General features: G+C 33.5%; 1 protein-coding gene across 1 annotated transcript; it reads right to left on the reverse strand.

Moving 5' to 3' along the window:
• Positions 1–10,001: 10,001 nt before the first annotated feature.
• Positions 10,002–15,120, reverse strand: LOC128222473 (interferon-inducible GTPase 1-like). The gene is made up of 6 exons (XM_052931487.1): positions 15,027–15,120; positions 14,764–14,805; positions 14,455–14,583; positions 13,952–14,089; positions 13,622–13,647; positions 10,002–12,245 (listed from the first exon to the last, which is right to left on the reverse strand). The coding sequence occupies exons 3-6, from the start codon at positions 14,567–14,569 to the stop codon at positions 11,022–11,024; spliced, it is 1,503 nt and encodes a 500-aa protein (XP_052787447.1). The 5' UTR covers positions 14,570–14,583; positions 14,764–14,805; positions 15,027–15,120; the 3' UTR covers positions 10,002–11,021.
• Positions 15,121–17,443: the final 2,323 nt, after the last annotated feature.

Below are 17,443 nucleotides of genomic sequence, written 5' to 3' on the forward strand. Positions count from 1 at the left end.
CTACTACTACTACTACTACTACTACTACTACTACTACTACTACTACTATACTACTACTACTACTACTACTACTACTACTACTACTACTACTACTACTACTACTACTACTACTACTACTACTACTACTACTACTACTACCACTACTACCACTACTACCACTACTACTACTACTACTACTACTACTACTACTACTACTACTACTACTACTACTACTACTACTACTACTACTATACTACTACTACTACTACTACTACTACTACTACTACTACTACTACTACTACTACTACTACTACTACTACTACTACTACTACTACTACTACTACTACTACTACTACTACTACTACTACTACTACTACTACTACTACTACTACTACTACTACTACTACTACTACTATTGCTGCTGCTGCTGCTACTGTCACTACTTCTTCTGCTACTACTAATATTTATACAAATTATAATCAGAAGTTCATTAGAAAACAAATCTTGCCAGAGGGTCCGACTTGATTGGTTTGTTATTTTTTCATTGGATAAGTTCCTTTAATGGTTGTCGACTTTTGAACATAAATTCGGAAATTGGGAAGGCTATTGAAAACTATCATGAATTTGTTTTAACATGTATATATGTATCCCAGTAGTTATATCCGCCCTCTTACATTACTTTCATCTGGTTGGCCGAGAGAATAAGGTTCTAGAACACTCTTGACTGTGACATAAAAACCACCGTTTCATGAAAACTATGACAATTGCAATGCTAAAGGTATGCTCGAAAAATTACCAAATTATTTTAGAGACTATAACAAGGACTATTAAATATGAATTTAAATTGGCAATTGTAATTTTTCAACAGTCGAGCGAGTTTGCGTTCTAGTTAAAACATTTATAAAGAGAATGATTTTGTATCGAAATCTTTATGTTTCCAGTTGTAGTCATTTACCGATATTTGAAGCCCAAACCATATTAAAATCGACACTCTTCAGAACCAAGTTCGTTTGTCTCGTTTTATTTTATTTGAGAGCATCATTTAAAAGCATCGTAAAATACTTTCAAAGACGTCTTTCAAATAGTTGTATTATCATATCATTCAAATGAAACAGTTGAATAAACACAGTGTTATTTAGTAGGCAAACAAATTCTCTGATATCTATGATTATCATTTGAATTTTTATGATTTGAATATTGAAGTACTACAGACAAATTGAAGTGCAATTCATATATTAAGTGGAAGCCCGTTGAGACGTGTTTTGTATTGATTTCAATGTTTCTACAAAAAAATGATAAAATGAGGACAGTCTCTGCTCATTGCGTTGCAAAATATAACATAACTGTATCAATATCATGTTTTGTTCAATAGCTGCAATGATCACATAACACAAAAGATTTTTTGTCATCATCATCATAATCATCATCATGCATCCTGGTTTAGTTGCTCGCTCAAGCAAAATCGTATGCTATCTTTATTGCACCAAAAATAGCCCCTTTTGAAATCAATAAACAAACGATAAGACTGTATCTCCTGCATTGTAATGGCCTCTTATCTTAGTTGATATGGATACGGCCACTTGAAGGACAAACCGTGCCTGCAAAACAACATTTTATCAGTGAAATAAAAACACTTTAAATATGCAAGCATTAAAACCAAAAATTTTAAAGAATAAATCTGATGAATTTATATAAAAAACAGAGTCTAATTCACGAGAAAGTTAAGGACCTTGATTGTGATGTCACCATCATCATCATCATTATCAGCAGTATCATCATCATCATCATCATAATCGTAATAAAACCTCTTTTGTCGATTCGACAAGTAAACCTACACGTTTACGGTGGTATTGCAACCTGTCAAGTCGAATCGACGTGTTAAAAATTACGTTTACGCAACCTCTTTAGTAGAATCAAATTGTAAAACTACACTTATACGTTGGTGTTGCAACCTCTCTAATAGAATACACGTTGAAGTGGATATCACATCCTCTCTAGCCGTATCGACAAGTACAACTACACATAATTGTTGATATTGTAACCTCTCTATTCGAACCGAAAAGTACACCTTCTCGTATACGTGGATATTGCAATCTCTGTAGGCGAATCGATAAGAACACGTACACATTTACGTGGGTTTTACAACCTGTCTTGTCGAATCGAAGAGTACACATACAAATGTACGTGGGTATTGCTACCTCTTCAGTCAAATCTTAAAGTACACCTCCACGTAAACTCAGTTTTACAGCTTCTATAGTCGAAACGATTCTCTAGTCGAGTACTTCTACACGTACATGTAGGAATTGCAACCCTTCTAGTCGAATCGACGAGTAAACATACACGTTTATGTCGGTATTGTAACCTTTCTAGTCGAATCCATGTGTACAGCTACATGTTGAAGTTGGTATTGCAATCTCTCTAGTCGAATGGGAAAATACACCTACAACTTTGGGTGGGTATTGTAACTCCTCTAGTCAAATTGAAGTGGACATGTACACGTATACGTTTGTGTTGCAACCTCTCTAGTCGAATCGACTAGTACACCTACACGTGTACATAAATATTGCAATCTCTCTAGTCTAATCGACAAGAACACCTACACGTACACGTGGGTATTGCAACATCTCTAGTCGTATCGATGAGTACACTTACACGTACACGTGGGTATTGCCATCTCTCTAGTCGAGTCGAAGAGTACACCTTTACGTGAACGTGGGTTTATAAAATCTCTCAAGTCGAGTCGACAAGTACACCAGCATATATACGAATATATTGCCACCTCTCTGGTCGAATCTACGAGTACAGCAGCATGTTTATTATATTGCCAGCTTTTCAGTCGAATCGACAAGTACACTCACAAATACATGTGGGTATTGCAACCTCTCTAGTCAAATCGACGAGTACACCTACAATTGTACATGGTTATTGCAACCCCTCTAGTCAAATCGACGAGTACACCTACAATTGTACATGGTTATTGCAACCTCTCTAGTCAAATCGACGAGTACACCTACAATTGTACATGGTTATTGCAACCTCTCTAGTCAAATCGACGAGTACACCTACAATTGTACATGGTTATTGCAACCTCTCTAGTCAAATCGACGAGTACACTTACACGTATACATGGATATTACAAATTCTCTAGTCAAATCGTCGAGCAAGTTTTCACGTACACCTTTGTATTGCGACCTCTATAGTCAAATCGACAGGTTGACCTCAAAGTATACGTGGATATTGCAACCTCTCTGGCCAAATCTACGAGTACACCTACACGTATACGTGGATAAATATATGTTACTGTTTTGATCATCTGTTTTAAATCATAGTTTTAACATTTAATTTGGTATTGGTTTTCGCATTTAACTAAGTATTCATTTGACGGTGAAATGGTTTTTGGATTTTGGATTTGAAGTAAGATGTTCCTCCGCCAGTTATTATCTCTATACATGTGCAATTATTATATCGCTTTTTAATGCAGAATGGGGGAACAATATTTATTTAAATAAAAGAATAGAATAACATGTCATCTAACATTTACTCCTAACTGAAGTTCGAGGATAAAAACACAGTACATATATGAATACTTTTGTGTTCAACACCTATAGATAAAGGGTATAATTGTGAAATGAAATCAAAATGTTATATCAAATTTTCTCGTATGAATATGTTTTGTACTTTTGAGATAACACTAGATTGTTACTGGATTGAACTTGATACAACTTCATGTCACGATATCTTGTTTTTTGTTGAATTTTGTGAATGGGTAATCAGTTTTTCTTGATGAAATATTAGGGAGCGCAAAAGCAATGATCTACATGATATTAGATCATATTTTGTAGACTTAATCTCATGGTCAAGTTCGTTATAAATAGCCATTGTGTCAAAACTCCTGCTTGTTATTTAGTAAAAAATGAGATGCCTCAGACCCGTTTGCCGTCTGAAAGAAGTTTGTGTCGTTTACAGTAAAGACTGCAAACACACTCTTCGATTCACTTAAATCTGCGTGCGATAAGACCCCATCTTCTCGATAAATCTTAAGCGTAATCGACTTAAAAATTGTAAACCTGTTATAAAATATTTCCATAAATTGGGGCAAAGAAGTATGACATACAAAATAAAAATGTCATGTACATACAGTGTACTAATGCTCAATAGCAATATGTTTGGTCATAATAATGTTGTGTTACAATAGTTCAATAGATTTCAGTGTAAATCACTTGTAAATGGGATATGTCAGATTAGCACAAATTACAAACTTTGTTTTGTATTTCAGAATACATCCATGCCACTTGGTTTTTGACATTACAGCTGTGGACTGATTATCAGCAATGCAGGTATTGCCATCTTATGTATTACTGGAGGCAATAAGTTTGGAAAGTTTTCTTATGAAGCTGCTGACTTGTATTGGTCTTTGGTCTGTGGTGTGCATATATTCGCACATTTTGATTGTTCTTTTAAGCAAACATTACATAATTGCAAACAAGTATCAAAACTTACTACACATATGATGCAGAATGATGTTTTATTTCGTGTGCATATGATTTTCAGCTTATGAACAAGAAAAACATCTACTAAAACAATCACAGCAACACAATGAGATCCCTATCGAAAAAAATATAGCTACTTTTTATTAATTTATACTATCAAACATTCATCAATATATTCATATATTTGAAGTTTATACATTGACAAACTTGACATTTCTGAAGGCAAAAGAATGAAAGTGAGCCGGTTTCATTGAGATTAGAGCCTTTTCCTTTTATGCATTAAAGAAAACACCTATATACACTCAAAATGCCTTAAAGGGACTGAACACCAGATTGGCACCAATTTTTTTTTGCTGTATCGAATCTCAGGACAATTATTTAATAAAATGTTTTCAAAACGTTCAATCAGTAAGAGTTCAGCTTTAAAAAACTAATGTATTGTTTATTTCTATAGCCAGCCTGGTTGCTGAATCCACTGAAGTATTTTCAAGGACAAGAACCAATGCTGATCAAAGCATGGTCTTTTGATGGAATTCAATACCGGTTCTTGGCAAGGATTTCAGAGAAAGGAATATCGTCTCCAAGTAAGAAAGAATTCTAAGTATGTATGGTTGCTATGCTTTCAAAATGCATCTGGGTACTCAGTTAGTTGGGATTAATCTTTGAATTGTTAATGCCTTCATAAAAGTGTTTAATGCCTTCAAAAGGTTTTATTCAATGTACTTTACTTCACAGTAGAAGCAGTTTTATTCTGTGTCAAACAATGATTTTGTGTCTTGCTTGCAGATAATGATGCTCCAGTTACATGTAGCTGCTGCTTTTCGCCCTTGGCAGTAGTTATGCAATCTGAATCCAGGAGATGCAGCTCTGAATCCAATATTTCGGAACAATGAAGATGTTAGTCAACTCTGTAGTTCCTGTTTGGGTGTAAATGATTTCAAAGAGTGAGATTTATAGCAAATCAGGTGTAAATAAGCAGCTTATAGACAATGGTAAAGTGCAATACTCTTAATGTTTAGCCAAATCAAGCCTTCAAAACAGATACTTAAAGCAAAACATTTTTAAAATTTTGCATAATAATGTTATCGCTGCATTTTCTACATCATGTAGCAACCTCATACATGAAAACACTAGCAGTTGTCTTGAATATTTCAGTTTTGGTGTTGTTGTTTTGCATTTCCTTTGTTGCGCCATTTGTCCCGAATGTGAACAATTTGGCATATAGTGGTGTTTAGACTGTCAATTAACACATGATCATTAAAAAATATTAGTTTAACTGAACATTTCTGTTATCTTTGTATATAACTGGCCCAGAAAAGCATAAATTTGACAAGTTGAAGCACTTCAGTTTGGTGCTATGCCATGTTTTTATATAAAACGCTAAGCCGATAAAGTGGAAAAATCTTATTTTGTTTAGAAAAAATCATAAAAGAGTAGGCAGGTCATTTTTGTGGTGCTGTTTTGTAGACACCATTGAAAACTTCAAGGAGAACTTCACTTGGTCAGATTATTCCAATGCATGAGGAAAAAATGGCTCTTCCAAAGTTTGTAGCTAACCATTTGCTGGAAATGCCTTTTCGAAAACACCACAGGTGCTAATACTCATTCTTTAAGTGTTTAAGATCTCATTGCCAAATTTTCAGTATGTGTTACATACAGCAAACAAATTATATTCAAAGACTGTTTTGAAGAGAAAAGCCAGGTTAGTGTCTATATGAAACAAATAGTAAAAACAACAGTGCTCTTGGGCCATATTTACATACTTTTAACTAACTTTAAAGGTGACTTTATTAGTTAGTGCGACAGCCTCTTCATCTATGTCAATGTGAACAAATTGACCCTTGTGTGTAACTTCAGTTTGGTGTTAATTTGTTTCAGATCGGGATCCATCACTTCAGTACCGTATTCACCAGTAACGCATGATACCAGTGTAACGTGCGAGCAAACAAACAAACAAACACCAGATAGCCGAGCTTTCTGGCGTAATGAAACAAACACCAACATATCCCTTCATGGAAAAGCATGCTCGACCCTGAAGGGGTCCACTGGTCTTTATATACACTAACTTCTCTATTCGTACAGATCCCGAGCTTTGTTAATTTGCATATTACCAAGTTAACATACGTACTACTAACGTTAAACGTTAAACGTGTTTATTTGATTAAACGCCTATTTTTACATTATATTCAATGGCGTTGTACAATACATGCATACTCTATATATTCAACATAATAATAATTGGTCAAAGCAACCGATAAAAATGAAAAAAAAAACTCTAAGACGCTAAAAAATCAAATATAATATCACACATTTCTTATGGGAGTCGGTTTTAAAGCAAGTCATAAAACTGTGTAAAATAGTGAGTTTTGAGGTTTTTCTTGAACACATCTATAGACACTGACTGCTTAATATACAATGGCAGATTATTCCATAGTTTTGGTCCGATTGTGCAAAAACTTCTATCGTTAAACCTTGTTCTCTTGTTAATGGTACATCATACTTGATATCAGGGTCACTAGCTGATCTTAATCCTTGTCTACGACTTACACTCTCAGACAATAACTCAGTCAAATAAGCAGGAGCCCTACCATTGCCACAGTTGAACATTACTGTCAATATTTTGAAATTGATTCTAGCCATTATTGGCAGCCAGTGCAGATCAAAGAGAGCTTGCTTGACCCCGTCATAATTGCCTCGATTAAGAACAAATTTTGCGCACATATTTTGGATGCGCTGCATTTTGGTTAACTCTATCTCAGAAATACCATACAATATAAGGTTACAGTAGTCAAAATGAGAGATAACAAGTAAAAGTAAAAGGATTTCTGTTGCAGCTCTGGTTAAATATTTTCGCATACACTTCACCCTGAAAAATTTCAACATTGCAGTGCGGCATTTACGCTTCACATGTTCCTTAAAGGATAAAGTTTCGTCAAGAAAGGCACCTAAGTATCTAATGCAGCTTTCTCGGTGTACAGCATCACCAGCAATATCTATATTTGTAGTGACACATTTATTTAGTTGAGCCTTACTGCCAAACATAATGAATTCTGTTTTGGAAGTGTTCATTTTTAGTGAACGTACTTCCGTTTTATACGAAACATTATGAACGCACACCGTTACACCAGATTGGCATCTGGGAATGATCACTTCATTACCATAGTCATCAATAACGTTTTATCCATGATACCAGAGTAGCATCAGGGGTTGATCTCTCCAGTACCGTATTTACCAGTAACGTTTTATCCAGGATACCAGAGTGGCATCAGGGATTGATCTCTTCAGTACCGTATTCACCAGTAACGTTTTATCCAGGATACCGGAGTGGCATCAGGAATTGATCACTTCAGTACCGTATTCACCAGTAATGTATTATCCAGGCTACCAGAGTGGCATCAGGGATTGATATCTGCAGTACTGTATTCACCAGTGACGTTTTATCTCGGTTACCAGAGTGGCATCAGGGATTGATCACTTCAGTACCGTATTCACCAGTAACGTTTTATCCAGAATACCAGAGTTGGCATATAGGACCGATCACTTCAGTACCCTATAGTATACTAGAGTGCATATTGGATCTGGGATTGATGACTTCAGTACCGTTATCATCAAGAACATTTAAACTAAGAGACAAGGATTGCATATGCATCTCAAAGTGTTCTCAATAGAACATCATTGCAACTGTAATGAAATTCTTTTAAATTTTTAATTTACAAGTGAAAATGGTTAAATTTTATGAAAAAAAACAAACTTCATTTAAACACTAGTGTTTTTTTTTTTAAATGTTTGTAGAATATCTTTATTTCCTTTACAAATTTTTCTTATCATATTATAAATTATTTAAATTGTTTTTAACGTCTTGCAGAAATTTTATTTGTCAGTATTGTGGAATTACCATTTCATGTTTTTACAATATTATGGCATATCTTCTTTAGCTGATAATCCAGGTCCTGATTCCATTATATTTATATTTCATAGATATATGTTAAATTTATACAACAATTATAAAACAACAAGTTATTGGATGTTCATTTTTGAGTCGTATAAAGCGTGTGAAAGCGCTCTATATAATGCTGGACTAACTGTGTTAGCCCAGGCACCGATTAAGCCCTGTGCTTTAGGGCTAAAGCCCCACCCCCTCCCACAGCTGGGCTCGAAGATATGCTTAGGGGAGGGCTGGTCTTTATTTTCTTTATTTGTTGACAAATGCAGGGCTGATATGTCCATTTTCTTGCAGGGTATTCTGTTATCACTAGATCAATACATTATGGATTTTTACAGTCACCTGATCAGTAGGCAGCTAATCCCTTGCCAGGGGAGGGGGCAATTAACTATGTCTAGAATACCGTTCTGAACAATTAAGTGTATTTGCAAAGGATATAGTTTTAAGTTGAATGAGCTAATGAATGATCTAATGTAAGCATAATTATAGTACATTCTTGTTCTGATCATGTTGTGAATTGTTCAACTGCTATATTGTGAATATATTACAAATTTACAACATATATACATATAGTTTATATTAATATCAATAACTTATGTTATGATGAATAATCTATGTACTTTTTATGTTTTAGATGTATTGTTGTTGAATTTTATTTATTCAGTTTAAAGTCTGATACTTTAAATAATTGAATATGTTCATTCTTTCTGCATACATTGTAATATTCAATGATGGAATGGTGCTAACAACTACAGGGAATTTATGTTCATTTCAAACTGTTGATGGGGTCAAACCATTGTTCCGGGTTATTTGCAGAACCATAAACATCTAAAATATACACAATGCTGTTTTACATATTAAAATAGTTAAGTACAGGTTGATTGTCAGAAAGCTGTGATCATTAATTTTAAGTTTAGGTTTGTTTACATTGTTGTGTTGAAAGAAGGAATTATTATTTTGTATTGTAACTGCTTGTATGATATTCAGTATTAGGTAAGTTAGTATATTTTTTGTGTTTGTAAGTATGCGTTTTATCAAACATTAAACTATTAAATTTACTTTGCCTTGCCTTAACTTTACTTGTGATGCACCTAAATGATCTTGTTGGTCGTAGTCATAGTCATAGTATATCATATTATTTATAAGTAACCAAGAAGAAATTTTATTGCAAAGTTATACTTAATGACAAATTATTAATGTGGAGTTTTCTTCAATGAAGGTAAAATAACTCATACTCAAATTCCCGAACTAAGTCATGCAATAAGTCTTTAGGTATGTAAATGATATAATTTGGAATATATTAAGTGTGATTTTTACGCTTCAAAAAATGGTCGGGACGATTGTTAATCACTATCAAAAATACCTTTGAGGAATAATATATATCTTGACTGTTTTCAAAACAACATTTTGCGAAACGCTCAGTCACTTATAAATTTAAGGCACATAAAATGTATATCTTTGTAATCAAATATAAATCATATCTGACCCTTTTGAAAAACTTATTATGTGAAATTTTACACAATTTTATTGATTTCTTTATCATATGCACAAATCAAAACAATACTTAACATAAACCTGCCGGTGGTAGATTGGTTTAAACCGGGCTTTATAGGTTGCATCTGTTATAACTGTCTATTACCACTAAACAAGACTGACAAATGACAGTAAATTTCTAACATTTCAGCGAAAACTAAAGATTCAAATACATATTTTTTTATGTCACTTGAACGTATTTTTAACAAAGTTCTACATTTAATTGGTTTGCTTTGATATAAAGGGGAAATAGGTAAATAATACTTGATCAAGTGCCTTATACAATAAGTTATTCAAATCTTTATTCGTAAATTCAAATATATACTCAGGTCAAAATAGGGTATGGTGCTTAACATGATTTCGACGATGTCTTCGCGCTTATAGATTTCACTTTTCGAACAAAATATGTTATTTTGTGAGGATTGGAGTAGTGCCGGTTTGAATAAAATATAAGCCAGAAGTCAAGCTAACAAGAAACAACTGGTCCGATATTGCAGCTGCGATCAGAAAGCTTTCAATAATAAATAATAAAACAAATTATGATTGACTAATAGGTAAACTACAAGTACTTCAATGAATAGAGATTACATACCCTATCTGCAGACGGAGGAATACAATTCAGAGTACCTAATGCAAATACTTTTCAAAGATACGATGCAGTTATTTTTTGAAACTATGAACATCAAAAAGTCTGCCTAAGACAACAAAAGGTTTAAAAATGTGTGATCAAAGAGTTTAATAATAAAATAAAAACATCATTGTACTAAAACTGGGAACAAATAAAGAACACATTAATATAAATAAAAACGACATGACTTAGCAAATCAAGACTGTTTTAAAGATAAGCCCAGTCACAAATTGTATAAACACCGTATACAATTATATAGAACACCATACACAGCCCAACCACGCATCTTAAACACACGTAATACCATAAATTTCTAAAAAGCAAAATCAAGCCCACAAATTAATTACAAGTTGGATTTATATATGTACTGTACATGTATAAAGTTGATTATTAACAGTTCTTAGATAATTTGATATGGTTCGTTTGTTCGAGGCGCGAACGTTATACTTTATAATGGAGTATTAGTAGCCTCCAGCGACCACTTCTCTTCGAGAACTCTGAATGCCTCTTCTTCGCACGTTTTGAGAAGCTTGCGAAGTGTTAAAGCGCATATTGGAATGCTTGCCAATGCAGGTATATTGCTTCCGATAATTGGAACTCCGCTTTTTAAAGCGCTCTCTGCAACTTTTGATGTGGCAATTTCCGCAAAGAGCGTAATAAGAAAACGTTGTGATGCACTTGCACCTGCATAGATGACATGTGTTTTGACATGTGTCTTTTGACACAGTTCTCTCAAAGGAATATCCATTCTGTCAGCTAACATTCTCATTGATCTTTCGTCGGTTTTAAGTTGCTCTTTGTAGAGGTTAATCTCGCGTATAATCGCGCCGATTTCGACTGCGAAGCCAGCGCCTGAAATTGGAACTAATGAGGCCAACGAAGCTCCAACTGCCACGTATGTTATCCTAGATTCCAATTCCTTCACCTTTTCTTTAATCAGGTGCGAGGACCTGGCTGAAAAGCTAAAAAGCAGAGCCTGCTTTTTTTGTTTCGGAACGTCTGCAAGCAGTCGGTCCACCAATATTTCGAAGTCGTATGGTTCACATGGTGTACTTGATACACCCCTCCAGTGATTGTTGAAAAGAAAAATTTCTATGTTTTCCACTCCAGCCAGATATAGTTCAGTGTGTAATTTTGTTTTGATATTTTCCTGAAGTATTTTTTGATCGTGAGTTCTAGGGTGGTCCGCCTTGTCATTCAATATATCGCTATCAATTTTCGTTCTTACGAAATATAATTTTCTTTCGCGTTTCTCAATTTCCTTAATAAGCCACAACTCGTTTTTTTTAAAACTTCCATGCGTGACCATTATGAAAAAGTCGAACTTATTGAACTCAATCTGTTCGAGATATGTTTCCTGTGGAAAATCGGAAGTTCCAACACCGGGCAAGTCCCAAAACGACAGTGATGTGTTATCGTGGTGTTTGTATTCCTCAGCTTTCATTGTGGTCTGTGTGCAGTTAACCTTTGCAAAACTATCGTCATCAGCCGTCAGTCCTAGCATTGCATTGATGAATGACGATTTTCCCGCTCCAGTTTCTCCTATGACAGCAAAACTTACTTTCATGTGTTTCCATTTGTTTGATTTTCTTTGTATCATATCCTGGAGTGCATGTATTCCACCTTGTGCATCTGCAGCTACATACCCCTGGATTTCATCTTCGGTCAAGTCCTAGTGGTTTAATAACAAACATGATTATTTTGATTCTTTTCAACAAACCAACAAAAAGTTCATTATTAAACGATAGTATACCTTACATAAATGTGTCCCGTCTTTGTGTATATAACGTTATTCGGTCCGCTTATCACTCTAATTTAATAAGAGTCCAGTTTGTATCACGTCAGCGGACCTAGCCAAAATATAATATGGACCGCTGTTGTCATATAAATGGCAAGTGCTGCTTGCGATTTTCACAAAGCTGATAATAAATAAAAAAATAGCTTTGTTAAACGAATCAAATAAAAAGCTCTTAAAAAAACAGTGTATTGTAATATAAAGTTCTCGGTATAATATAAGACATATAACCCAACTCTTCGGGCCATATAGAGTAATGGACCTTGACTGCCACCTCGGTCCATACACACCTTCGGGGCTGACTGGTCGGTCCTTATGATGTCATATGACCCTCAAATGTCTGTTATACTTCTTAGTTCAGACTAATGCTGAATTATTTGCAACAAATAAGAAAAATAAATGTCCCATGATCCTGCAACAATGTGCTAAACATTATTATAGGACCGAACTGTTTCGTGATAAAAAATCTAACGTTTTCAAAACGATGGAATCTATGCAGGTATTAAACATTTTAACCCAGTATGTAATACGTTCGACATAACAAACAGTAAATAACTCAACAAATGTTGCCTAAAATAATTTTGTGTCCGTATATTTAGTGTTGCACTTAAAGCTTAGAACGCACTATAAGTTTACTGAGATATCAAATAATACAAAACTCCCTATCGATTATTGTATACGAATTTCAGGAAATGCTTTTAACGCGAGTTATAAATCATATACGCAACACACATTCTATCCGAAGTATAACTGGAGAAAGTAGTTTGGTCTAAACGAGACGCCTAAGTTAAACCGAATTGAAACTTTGTCAAAAGTAACATATGTATACCTCATGGTCGATCAATATTTGACCATTGAAATATCACCAGAAAATGTTAGCTTTCATGTTTGGACTTTGTATTAAGTATCGAAGGTAAGTTTAGTTATGTATCTAATAGAATGGGACAAGTATGGCCTATAAACCTGGGCTTTCATTCAAAACGAGAAGCAATTTTTGAAAATTTGAAAGAATGCCTACGAACATCTTCGATGGGGCATAACTGAAACATATCAATATAAGTATCTTATTTTTAGATGTCTTGAGTCCTTTTTAATCTGTACTGCTCACTTGCACTTCTACGTTCAAACAACTAACACCTTTTAAGTACATATGTTTATAGTGTTATCATATATTCAGAATTGGAAAATAACGACCAACAAACTACTGTCAATGTTAAACTGGCTAAACCAGCTTCATATATATGATCACATACCCTATCGTTGTCGTCGTCTGGAGTTTCTAAAAGTAGAAAAAAAACTAATCGTATACACGTTTATGAAAAAAAAAAAATTTAAATTTCTGAAACCTATAGACACAATTCTTCACTAAAACTGATGACACCTTTAAAAACATCTTATCAAATATGAAATTGATATTTTGTTGCATTGCAATTAGACTATATCTATTATTTTTAAGTCATTACTTTTCCTTACCTTAATATGTATAGTTTCTTTTAAAACTCGTATGCATGTTCACACCGCATGATTTTTTCTCTCAAAAAACAAGTGTGAAAATGACCCATCCTACTATCACTAATAATTACCGAGTTTTTTCTTGGTGCGTAGCTCAGGTTGCATGTCCCTTGCGATTGTTTCTGCTTCTGAGAAGTTTCCTGTCTGCTTTGATTCGACTTTCGCTGCATGATCTCTGACAAGCGAGATGTGTTTACCCATTGGTTCATCTTTAATGATTAATATTTCAAAGTTATAAAACTCGCACAAAAAGGTAATGAAGGTGAAATTAAGTCAATAATTCATCCGCCGATTCCAACTACATCAACCTTTCACGAAATAATTCGTATGAGAACCATTTTCATATTCAATCGATCATTTGAATGATATAACGTATTTAATAAACACTTATATTAACTCTTGGTTCTCATACAGAAAAAAAAACAAAAAAACATTGACTTTAATCATTACATGTCCTTCACTTAATATTAATTGCTTGCGTTTTATTGTTGCATTCATGTTACATTATTGTTTTATTTCGCAACCTCCTGATATCATTGTAAACACGGTCCGTCTAGGTATTGGTTAATAATACCTTTCTTGGTTTTCTGTTCTAGTACATGTTGCATTTTACTAGCGATAGTATTTGCTTCTGAGAGGTTCCCAGTCTGATGTGAATCGTCTTTCTTTGCATGGCTTCTGACGAGCATTTGTTCGGCAGAATCTTGCATGATAAGAAATGAACGTTACGCAATCACACATTTAATGTAATTCAACAAGTAAAAGAAAATATAAATGATAAACTATGATAATGTATGTTTGAATATATAACTTGTATAACCCCCTTATGCCATTTAATTGCGATATACAAATTGCTTATACATGTATAAGGTGTATTACTTACCACGCAGGTATGCGGTGATCAGTTTGCATTTCACACGTCTTTCTAAAATCAAATATAAAAAAGTTGTTTATTTCATGGAACATTCCAACTTATTGAACCATAACACAATAACACAATTACTTTATGTGTTAACAATATAAACTACGTGGAAGAGCCTAATAACCTAAATATCAAACAGGATTTAAAGGCACAATGCTTTAACCGATGAAAATATGATATTCATTCAAACAGAAATTCAATATGGGTACAATGAACATATTTACCTAGTTTGATTATCTTGCAACTGCATGTGTACAAGGTGTTTGTATTTGGGGTCTGTGTTTCTTCACTGCACTGATTACTAATGATGCTGAAGAACTCACTAAACATTAAGAAAAGTATCCTTTGCTTATCAGCATATTAGTGAGGGATTATGTTATTAAGAAAAATAGCATTTTAAGGATTATTTTTTTTTGTTTCTGTGTAATATCATAATAAATGTCACGTTGTCTTCTTATTATTTTCCTCAAAAAATATATATATATATATATATATATATATATATATATATAATTACATTTAATTGAAATGTTCGAAACAAATGCGACATTGTACTCGATCGAGACCTAAAATTGGAAAGGAAGATGTTGAAACTGCGTCCGGGACTCATGCATGCTTCAGTTTTATTTGGCTGTCTCAAAAAGATACAACTGGCATTACGTGTTCAATTAGCAGATTGATGCAAATTGTGACGTAACATCATGTGTCGATTTGGATTAATTTCTATTATACTATGGCATCATTTGCTGGATAAGGACATTTTTACATTTACAAATGCAATGTAGAATCTAACATATATAATAACACTTTCTGTTTTGTTATTTTGAAAAAGTCCGCTATGCAAAAATATTAAAAAAAATACAGTGGATCCACACAGAATTCGTCTATTTACTAGCAAACAATCCATAAAACAACTCTAGATCACCGATGTGAAATAATAATGGTTAAATACAAGCAAGTCATAAGGTTATACATGTAAGTATTCTGTATGATATCTTAATAGACAAAAACGAACAATGTATATGTTTTAGCAGGATTTTCTTAAATGTTGTTATGGAGATTGTTGACAGAAAACCTTTAATGCAAAAATTAAAGAGCCCTACCTGTAATCGAATGATATATCGCACAGACAAAGCAGGTCATGTATATTATTCCTTCGTCCTTTAATATTATCAAATTGTTCAAAGGTAATGTTTTCAGGAATAACATGTTCTTTTTGAAGTAGCGTGATCAAGTCTCTCGTAATTTCAAGCTCTTCACAAATGTAAACGTCATGTTCCGGCACTGTTTTGTCAGCTTGGTGACACATTTCTGTAAAATATGTGTTGGTTAAGCATGTTCATTCCTGTATCACGTTTTTTTCTCAAATTTCCGATTTACAAAGTTAAAGCACACTCAAAATATTTTCTTTGGTAAGGATACATTACAAGTAGAAAATATGTTAGTTTTGTGCTTCCCCAAAGTAATCGTAATCAATGGTAAATGTTAAGTTCGATTGAAGTTAAAGGAGATAATTTAACAAACATTCAGTTCAGTATTGATATAAATCACGCCTTCGACATGAATGACGCAACGCCATTGGTCCAGAACTGGTCACGCGGTGACATAAAATGTGTCAATATCTACTCCAAAAACCTTATAGCGTACAAACTGGTCACTACTTTCTGATTCCGATGAATAAAATAAAGACATTTTCTAGATAGAGTTGGTGTCTTGATGTAACCATGTTGTCAACGTGATATATACACTACGGGGATGGTAGATAACACGATATTGAAAATATGGGGCAATGGAAACCATATTATGGTTCAAAATTTGCTCTCGCTTACATACCCGGTAACTTTAAGCATTAATCTATATTTATATAGGTGTAACAATATTGATTTTTTGCCATACCAGTTTATTTATTAATTAGAATTCACACCGTATTTTGTCTTCAAGTGTTGGGACCTGACGTTTTGTATTCTTTACCATAGGATGATATATATAATGCATGAATAATAATAAGTGTGGCGAATCAATTAAAACCAGAACATGATTATAAAGACGATCTATATTAATTCCACTTTTGTTTCCAGAAATCAATGTTGCCTCACATTTTAAAAATTGTCGTTTTTAAATGGTTTTGTTTCAACGTGAATCATTATTATCATACTTACTTTTCCTATCCAGGAAGCTACCAGTTATAATGACAATTATCTCTGAAATTTAAAATAACATGAGATATATGCTAGGTTTATTGTTGTCTAGTTGCATATTTAGCAAATATAAAGACTTTAATTAGATGTGTGCAATCACAAATATATATATATCACGTTAAAATCAATTACATTTATATAATACATATATTTGTCATTTTTTCATCAGATTGAGTCTACGTTTATTTAACATTCCAGTGTATTCATTTCTGATTAACCTATTGAATAGTTAATTTTATACAGGGAAAAATAAATTATTGATACAGTACTGTTTTTCACTTGACTGTTTTGGCAGTAGCGACAGAATAGTTATTTTTTTCGCAGCTTCAAACAATTACATCAACGTCAAAACTTTTAATTAAATTTTAAAGCAAAATGGGGGTTTAATAAGTCATGATCAATACCTTTTAGGCAATGTTTTGCTATTAAATAAAACCATTCTG

The sequence above is a fragment of the Mya arenaria genome, chromosome 16, assembly GCF_026914265.1.
Source record: "Mya arenaria isolate MELC-2E11 chromosome 16, ASM2691426v1".
Classification (NCBI taxonomy): Eukaryota; Metazoa; Mollusca; class Bivalvia; order Myida; family Myidae; genus Mya; species Mya arenaria.

What these genes read in the sequence shown, in the direction of transcription:
- LOC128222473 (XM_052931487.1), bottom strand. Translation starts at nt 14,569, where the DNA reads ATGCTCGTCAGAAGCCATGCAAAGAAAGACGATTCACATCAGACTGGG. An exon ending in AGAACAGAAAACCAAGAAAG is followed by an intron (nt 14,090 to 14,454) that starts GTATTATTAACC and finishes TAATCATTAAAG; the next exon opens with ATGAACCAATGGGTAAACAC. An exon ending in ACGCACCAAGAAAAAACTCG is followed by an intron (nt 13,648 to 13,951) that starts GTAATTATTAGT and finishes TTCTACTTTTAG; the next exon opens with AAACTCCAGACGACGACAAC.